Source organism: Seriola lalandi, unplaced genomic scaffold (genome assembly GCF_002814215.2).
Source record: "Seriola lalandi dorsalis isolate HSWRI2012SDOR001 ecotype SW California unplaced genomic scaffold, Sedor1 jcf7180002054850, whole genome shotgun sequence".
NCBI classification, from domain to species: domain Eukaryota; kingdom Metazoa; phylum Chordata; class Actinopteri; order Carangiformes; family Carangidae; genus Seriola; species Seriola lalandi.
In genome coordinates this window covers 1,084,547-1,093,816 of record NW_019525403.1, presented here as the reverse complement: position 1 = coordinate 1,093,816, position 9,270 = coordinate 1,084,547, and the positions used below count along the sequence as shown (strand labels likewise).

At 43.2% G+C, this 9,270-nt stretch overlaps 1 protein-coding gene across 4 annotated transcripts in view; it reads right to left on the bottom strand.

Annotated features, from left to right (window-relative positions):
• The window catches only part of zeb2b (zinc finger E-box binding homeobox 2b), an 88,239-nt gene that overhangs the window by 2,609 nt on the left and 76,360 nt on the right, over positions 1-9,270 (bottom strand). For 2 of the 4 annotated variants that reach the window (XM_023426984.2, XM_023426985.2), the window contains exons 7-9: positions 6,408-6,516; positions 3,437-5,448; positions 1,372-1,552 (exon numbers count right to left, since the gene is read on the bottom strand). In XM_023426984.2, coding sequence (XP_023282752.1) covers positions 1,372-1,552; positions 3,437-5,448; positions 6,408-6,516 — 2,302 coding nt within the window. The remainder of the gene's footprint in view (positions 1-1,371; positions 1,553-3,436; positions 5,449-6,407; positions 6,517-9,270) is intronic. The other 2 variants (XM_023426986.2, XM_023426987.2) reach the window with 1 other exon arrangement.

Genomic DNA, 9,270 nt, shown 5'->3' with positions numbered 1-9,270 from the left:
GGGGGGGGGGGGGGGGGGGGGGGGTGCTCCAAGGGGTTGCCCTGCTTATCTCCGAATACAATTCAAGTTCATGGTGATGCCCGGCCCTCCATTAGGTTTTGGGCTGGGGCTCCTCCGTCGACCAAATGTGACGGGACGCTTTGGATGCCAAGGCAGAAATGAGAAACCCAAGCCGGCCACAAGGGCAGGGTGAGATAGTTTTATGACACTGGGCCATAAACTGTCTGGCTAAATAAATGTCCTCCGGCTTGTAATGTGGCCACACGGCTGCTGTTACACTTACAGTTTATTCCAAACACTTACTGCTCACCAACCTGAACTTCTTCACTCCCCTAAAGCCTAAAGTTACCGGCATGTTTTTTCTTCCACTACTAATAAGTCTCCAAACATCTAATGTTGGCTTCCTTCTCCTCGTCCCTGCTGCTCACCACGTGTGGAAATATGGCTGTCTGTCTCACACAAATCACATGACTCCCCTCTGACACTCGCGTCCACCAGCCAACAGGCTTTCAAACTCCACTTCTGTCTAACATCTGGCCCGGTTCGACTGCACTTCGCTGCACTTCTGAGCCTCGTATTATTGTTAAAAACAACACACGGTGACATGAACATGAAAGCGTCGCGTCCTGAGCGAGACGCAGGGGCGCTCCGGAGATAACACGTCCCGTCTTTAAAAAGAGTTCAGCGCACTGTTCTGACGGTGCACCCTCCCTCCCTTTTATGTCCGACCAGATAACATGAAGGCTGCATAAAGCACTGAGCGCTCTGCTACAGATAGTGGATAAAATAAATGATGCAACCTAGTGAAAGAGGATCTCTGTATAATAACTATAATGAAAGACTTGTTATCAGTGCTCTGAAGCTTCTGAGCGCTTCTCCGCTGATGGGATCTATCGCCAATAATGGTGCCGATAAAGGCATTAGGGGCCTTTTGCTGGCTTTATATATCTAGGTGAATTGATGTGTGTCTTTTGAGATAGCAAAATGGTTAATACAGCGGGATATGATTGGAAAATAAAGAGCACAATCACTTGAAAAGATAGCTGAAGTCTCCCTTTGCTTGTCTACCTGCATTAATTACAGATTACACTCTCTCTTAATATTTAAGAAAAGAACACACAAAGCTTTAAACACACAATTTCAAACTTTCTGTTTTGAAAACTACTCATTCGTTGGCATCTCAACCCTGTCAATGAAGAAGCAAGTTAGGTGTTGGTTTACATATACAACTTAAGGGTAAAACAGAGAAACAAAGAAGGAGAAAAAGGGGTAACATAAAATATATATTCATACTGAGAGGATTTGGCAACACAAACATTTAAAACATAAAAAAGCATGGGGTTTAAAATAAGGGTCTAGAACAGTATATACCTGTGTGTTCATATTTGTGTCTTAGAAGGGAACTGCTCTTCTGGAATGTTTTGTCGCACAAGTCACACGCGTACATACCACTTTCGGTCTTCTTAATCTTCTTCCGCGACAGACAGGAGTCGGGGTCTGTCATGTCGTCCAGCCCTGACATGTAATCTGGTGTACCGTCGAGCAGGTCCCCCTTAAAACACAGAAAGAAATAAAAAAAAGAAAGAAAAGAGAGAGAAAAACAAAACATTGCAATGAATTTTCCCGTGTGATGAAGGGCTTTTTCTGTTTCTGAGAAAAGTTTGTTGGGGATAATCTGAAGAGGGAGCGGGTGGTTTCTGGGAGATGAAGTGCAAAAACTGGAGTAAACATTTACTTAATTAAATTTCAGGAAATGTCATAAAAAAATGTGTATTTTAGGATTAAATGTCATAATATTACTATTACATGACGTGTAAGTGAGCAAATATTGCTTTTATTTGAATAAAAGTTACTCAATGTTCAAAGAAACGACCTTTGTGCCGCTTAATGTCGCCAGATAAAACAGTAAACTGAACTGTACCCCCCCAAACAATCACACTGTGCTCCATGTTCTCATGAATTTTTGATTAGAAGCACATAGCGGCATTGATTTCTTATAAAACTTTCAGCTCTGGAGTAATATCAGCCATCTATAACTGACATGCTCCCCCGTTATGAAGCTCGGCCATAATGGCGAGTTCAGTGTGGTCTAATTTTGTACAGGAGTGTTAATTCTGCACATTCCTTTAAAATTGTCCTTTATGATAAAGATTAGTCCTCGACTTTAATTGATGGAGAACAATATTACAACATTAGAGGAGGCACAGTGAAATTGCAAACTCATATAATGATTAAAATCAGAAGGTGCACCTTAATGGCCAATATTGAGCCACCAAAGCTTCCTTTAATGAATATGTGTGTGATAATGTGTGGACAGCTCTGCACTGTGTTTTAAGAAGGGACCACTATCACTCTGCAATCAATTTGAACTAAACGCCTGTAGCTGTATTTTTAAAATCTAATTTAATAACTTAGAATAGGAAACATTATTAATACTTTTTTTCATCAAAATGGTTCCCTCTATGTTAAACAGCCTTCAGCATTCACTGGTAATGAACATGGAGACTGTGCATTATTAATCCACATGTAGAAGCTCATTTTGGCTTTGGCTCTCTTTAAAATGCAGCAAAGTTGCGATGGGAAATTTCACAGAAGTGCACAGCTCCGGGGCTCACCTTTGTCATTTTTACAAAGGCCTTTCACCCATATTTAATAACAAAATATCTGAGTTCAGGCCAGCGCTGGAAGAGGACTGGAGTCAGGAGCATTAATGTGTTCCACACGCAGCAGCGGGTAAAATTTACAGTGGAGTGGTAACAATTAGAGCTTTACTGAGATTAGATTTTAGGGCCAACATCGTCCCTGTTATTTATTTGAACCTGATGCTGTTTGATTTTTTTTTGCCAGAGTTTTTTTATGCTTAAAATGGACTTTTCTGAGGGTAGAAAATTAAAAACTACTGTGATTCTGGATTAAGGTTTAGTGTGGAAACCCTTCAGAAAAATTTAGACCATTATTGAACAATTATAAATCTCATCACTAACATCCAGAAATATGCTAATGAAGGGCTGGAGACTCATGAAGGCAGGATGAGATAATCCATTTAAAATATGATATGAAAAAAGAAGTGAAGAAAGTAGCAGCAAATCCTGGAACCAGAAAACATTTGGCTTTTTTTTGCCTAAAAAAGCTCCATCACTGACTGATATTAGTCTTAATATCATTATTAATACATCAGTCTTAGACTGTAAACAGCTGAACCTCTAAAACACCCCCTGTCCTCCATGACACCACTAATTACGTCACTTTTTTTCCACCCTGCAGTCGTGTCACAGCTGTTTATCTCCATCGCTTTGTCAGTTCAGTCTACCTCAGGTGAGAGTGTCTCTCTCCTGACTCTGAAGTCATTTTTAATTAGTACAGAAATGAGTTCAGATCATTTTAGGGAATCTAAGTGAGCCTGGGGCTTTTACAAAACCACAGGTGGCTTATTTACCTGGAAACCTGGTTTCCGCTGGTACTTTCTCCTCTGCTGCATCTCGGCAAAGGTAGCTGCCCCTGCTGCGTAAGTGTAGGCCATGTGCGGTAGGAAGCCCATTTGATCCATGCCCGGATAGGGCCTAAGACCTGGTATGCTGGCCTGCATCGGGGGCATGAATGTAGCAGGTGGGAAAGCGCTCTGAGGTGGAAGTGACGTGTACAGGGGTTTGGCAGCAAACGGGTTAATGCCGAAGATGGGGCTAGTGCTTTTTTCTAGGTTTCCGTTGTTGGTAGAGCCTGAGAAATCCTTCTTGAGATAGGCCAAGTTCAAAGGCTCTTCGAAGTGCTCTCGGGGAGAGGGGACGCTGTTATGGTCAATGGTAATGCTGTTGACTTTAGGTCTGCTTTTGACAGTCAGTGCGTGCTTGGGTTCCTTCATGAGTCTCGGCAGAGACAGGTCCAGCGGCTCAGCCTGCAGGTCTTCTGATGTCAAGCTGTTTGGAGTGTAGGAGCTGCTGTGAGAGTTTTTGGAAGATGTGGAGGACAGGTTTAGCGGGGAGGGGGTGTTGCTGCGGGAGTGGTCCAACTTTTCACCTGCGGGTTTGGCGCTGCCGCCGAACTGGTGGTTTTTCAAATGTCTGAGCGAGTTGTCACAGTTGTTAATGTTGTTATGGAGCTCTGCTATGGAGGGGGATGTGATGCGGTCAGTAGATTTCATAAGTGACACAGGTGACCTAGCTGCCATAGAGTCTTTTGGTGGAGTGTGGTGGTTATTTGTTCCGACAACCATATCCGTGTTGTTCCTGTGCTCTAGTGGTGGGGTTCGGGTGGTGCCGTACTGGTACATCTTTCTCTGATCGAACCACTCCTTGACAAATTCCTGAGGAAGGCCGACTGCTATGGAAATCTTGAGCAGCTCCTCCGAGTTGGGCTCCATGTTCATGGCGAAATACGCCTTCAGCACAGACATGTGGTCCCTGTAAGGGTTAAGGGGCCCAGTGAGTCCCTTCTCAGACAACATGGGGGAGGATAAGTGGCTGTTCTTCTCCATGAAGATCCCTGGTTTGTTGGGCATCAAATTCTCACTGGGCTGCAGCACGGCCTTGATCTCCTCGTTCATTTTACACAGGTAGCGTTCATGCTGATGCAAAGGTATTGGCCCGGGGAAGGTTTCTTTGCAATATTGGCAAGCATAAGGCGTAAACATGTTGTTTTCCTGCACCTTCTCATCCACACCTCCTTCAAGCATGTGGTTGGATTTCTCTCGTTTGATATTGCTAATCTGTCTCTTTGAGTCTGTGGTCAAGCTCTGGAGGCAGGCTTTGGCTTCGTTCACTTTTTCTAACGTGTAGTCGATGATGTTTTTGGTGGCGCCATTGTGATTGACGAGTGGAAGACCAACCTGTGCTCCTGGTGATGACAGCGCCTGTTTCTGCTCTTCAACCTGGGACCCCAGCTCCTTCATGTAGGCCTTAAGCTTGGAGAGCTCCTCCGGCTTGCAGTCCATTTTCTGCCTGCACACAGTGTTGTCCACGATCTGAAGAACCTTCTGCACCTCGCTCAGGTTGTTCGCCAGCGGTCCTGGGTATCCCAGGAGCTGTGACTCAAGCCCGGCAATCCCGAGGTGCTGCAAAGGGCTCTGGGCCGTGGAGCTGTGGTGGAGGCCCAGCGGGCTGTTCCCTCCCATGCCTCCGTTCAGGAATGGTCCAGGGGCACCGAATCCATGAGAAGCCATCATCAGCTTGTAGTCGTTGAAGTCGAGCGGCTCCGTCTTGATGTTAAGGTGGTTGTTGTGGTCGGGAAGGCCAAGAGGCTTTCCGTTCTCCAGCTTCTGCCGCAGCTGGGTAATGGCGGTGTTGGTGGGAGAGGAGGAGGCTGAGGTGGGGGAGGAGCCAGTCTTCATGTTGCTGCGCATCCTGCCGTTGACAGCTATCAGGCCAATGCACTTTTTGCTGCTTATGTGGGAACTGTAGGAGCCCGAGTGGGAGAAACGCTTCTTGCAGTTGGGGCACTCATACGGTTTTTCACCTGAAACAAAAAATACATAACGCGTAAGACGGCTAATGCGAGAATGACAGGCTTATATAAATAATAGAATCTAATTTGTATATTATTGTACAAATTAGATTCATATATTATTATTTATTTGTTTAATTATAGGGAACAACGAACATAAATCAACATCAAGAACATCAGAGTAAATGTTCCAGGGCCAGCTCCATATCTAATTTACTAATTTGCAAAAATCTATTTTACGTAAAGGCAAAGTGCTTTACATAAGACAGAGCAAGGTAGTAGAATACCTTTTTTTTTTTTTTTTTTTTTTTTAATAAAACAAAACTAATTGAAATACACTTAAAGAATATACTGAGAAATCAGTGTTGTTATAGTGCAGTAATACATTTCCCCATTTTTACTAAAGCAAATAATTGTTTGGTTGAGAAGGTTTCAGTAATTAAAGGCACAAAAAAAACAAGTGAGATAGCAGCTGAAGTGGTGATACAAAAATGTAAATCAAGTTAAACTGTAAAGAAATGTTTTTCAGGTCTGCATTACCTGCTTCATCCATCTACAGTACTGTAAGATAAGATAAGTGTTGCATCTTACTTATAGTCATTATGTTTATTTTATTATTATCTATGTGTTTTTTGCCCCTTTATACACATGAGCATGAAAATGAGCTTCTTGAGCTAATGCTGCCTCTGTTTCCTTCTTCTGCTGATCAATGGACATTCTGCGTAACAAATAAACTGATAAATGAAATGAAACTTCTGATATGCTTCACACACACACACACACACACACGCATGTCTAAGCAAATATTATACTTGGCACGTGAAATGTTTCTTAACGCAGCAGAGTTCAGTGTCCATTAACAGCAGGGAGGGTCCAAAATAAACCGAAAGGAATTTCTGCAGATTCATGGCGTTCTTAAATCATGGTTATGAATATTCAAAGAGCAGGGCAGCATTCCTCTCGGCACTCACCGCTATGAATCCGGAGGTGTTCCTTCAGATGGTGCTTGTATTTGAAGGCCTTGCCACACTCGGTGCATTTGAACTTGCGGTTGCCGGCCGCTTGGTTGAGCAGTTGGTGCTGTGAGAGAGAGCGAGAGAGATTCACGTTGAAGAAAATAGAAAAAAAGAAACCAACAAACATCGCGGGGGTGAGAGTTCAGTAAATAATCACAATTGGTCGGCATGACAACAAGCAACACGCCGAACAGCTCCTGTAGCCAATGAAGCCTCCTGGCTTTCTACTCCCACCTCCGTTGAGCGACTACAGGCAGCGGCGGTGATAACAGAGAGAATCACATACTTTTTAATTTCCTGGCTCCTTAGCCAAAGGAGGCATGCCTTTAGAATTTGGCAGCCCAGAAAATAGAATAAATGAAAAGAGAGAGAGTTTCCCCCTCATTACAACCACCGATCTGATCTACTTTTCAATTAATTTGGGCCTAATCAGTCTAAAAGGTATTCACAATCATCTGTGAGCTCTTTCACCCTGCATACCTGTATTCACACCATTTAAATTACACTTTGTACTTTTTCAGAACAGCCTCAAATGTCTTACAGTAATTGCAGCTTTTTTTTTTTTTTTAAAACCTCAAATGTCTCTTTAATAATCTTAGGATACAGAACAGAGCGTATAGGCCCTGCCTTGATTCGCTGTTCAAAGGTAAACATCAGTTGCAATCCATCAAATTTGCAATTCAAACAAGGCCTGATCTCCGAAAAGCCAAAAAGAAAAAAAAAAATCGAAATGTAATACCCGGCAACAACAACACTGGGTGTGTAAACCTGGCTCGTCACTCACAAAACAATTAATTCCAAGAGGGAGGTGAGGACGTTAAATAGTTAGTAAATAAAAAAAATTTTAAAAAAAGACACATTTTCTCTGAGCTCGCTAGGGGGAAAACACAGCAACTCCCTCCTCCCAGTTCAGCCTTGACAAATGCTGGGGTGTGTGCTGACTCTACCCACATTCCTGGGGAGACAGATGGTGGCGCGCAGGACACTGGGAGGACTGGGAGGAATTGTTCAAACAGCCCCAACCTTCAAAGATCAAGCAGGGAGAGTCGGGGGCCCCGCCAAGCGCCGGAGAGGGACCCCACTGCTCGTATGTTGCTGAGTTGCATAAACAAACAGCAACAGCTGCTTCAGTGCCCCCACCTCCGCCGCCATCCCCTTACTTCCCCCCTGAGGACCCCTGCCCGGTAAAGTTTAGTCTCGCCACCACTGCTAATATGACACAATCGCTCAGCAGCTCTTAATTGTGAATGGCACCGGCAAAATGCTCCATCTCTCCTTCATGGCTCGTTGTCAGTGTGAACGCCACCACTGCTGATTGTGGGCGGGGACCTGACTGGATGTTTGCATATGTATAACCTCTAATTAGTCATATTTCAGCTAAGTGCTTAAGAGGAGGAGGAGTATTAAGGCTTGTAAACATACAAGACAGAACAACATGGCACACGATTACCTATCAGGACGTTATTCTTTATGTTAATCTGACTGCTCTTCAGTTAGTTATTAATTACCAAATGTACATTTTCACATAAATGCATGCTCATTTAGATTCTCTCTGTCTTTTAAACACGTTGATGAGGGAGTGATAGATTTTCTTGCTGGTTTGTCTTACGAGCAGTACGAGCAGCGATAGATGTCATGACTTGATATGACAAAGAAGAGAGCGTCTCCTACAGAGAACCTAACTGCAGCCTTAAAAAAAAAAAAAAATCAAAGGAGTAAGCCATCACCTCGAGGATTACCATTTAAACAGTCCAGCTAATTTACAAATCAAGATAACCGGCTTTGTGGAAGGACCTGCAGCACTTGTATAGGAGTCTTTTGCCACTGACTCGACTCTGGTGGTGGGGGGGGGGGGGGCAGCAACAGCATTGTAATATGAGGATTGGGACAGCGGCTCACTCGGCCGGCCCATCTGCTCACGTTTACACCCAGCTGGTAGATCAGGTGAAAGTGCTGGCTGCTGACATCTGATCAAATCAGCCACAGTCTGAGCTTGTCATCCTCGCTTCAGAGAGCACAACACCCGCGACCTGGGACCGAACACCACGCAAAGCATCAAGGTACATGATATCATCTGTGATTGGCTCAATGGATCATTTTTTTTTCCTGAATTTAACATTACTGTAGATTACAAGGTTTTTCTAGCGGAGGATGTCTGTGAGAAAATTATCAAAGAAGTGAAACTAATATTTTAAAAGGAAAAAAAAATCCAAAATCCATCAGTGCAGCAGTTATTCTGTCGTGTAACAAGCAACCTGTGGTCATGTAATACATGACAGACTAACAGAAAATACTAAATTTAAGACCTTTTTCCTGGATTCAATGAATTCTTTTTAAATTCCTTTTTCAGCGCTACATTTCACTGTACATCTAAATCACAAAGTTAGATTCATCACATTTTAGAGCTTAACTTAAGGCCTTTGATAAAACTGTTGCATTTTTTTTAAAACAAATCCTTTAGTTATAATCATCCACACAGACTCCATCTACTTTAAAATTTACTGCTCCAATTTTAGTTCGTTGAGAAGTTATAATTATCCCCCAATGTGCAAAAACTCTGAAAGCGTGCAATTTTTTTTTTTTTTTTGCCACAATCTATCTCGCCCCACATCTTCAACTTAAAGCTGACAAGCGAGTTAAACACCCGTGACTGCTGGATGTGTTTTCACCTCACAGGACTTTAAGGTGATTCATGCCAACTGCCAGCAGATTCACATTATATTTCAGACATATAGGATATAAATCGCTCGAGAAAATTCAAGTATACACAGATGTTTATGCAGTGCATGAAATTAGAAGTGAAAGGGGGGGTGGGGGG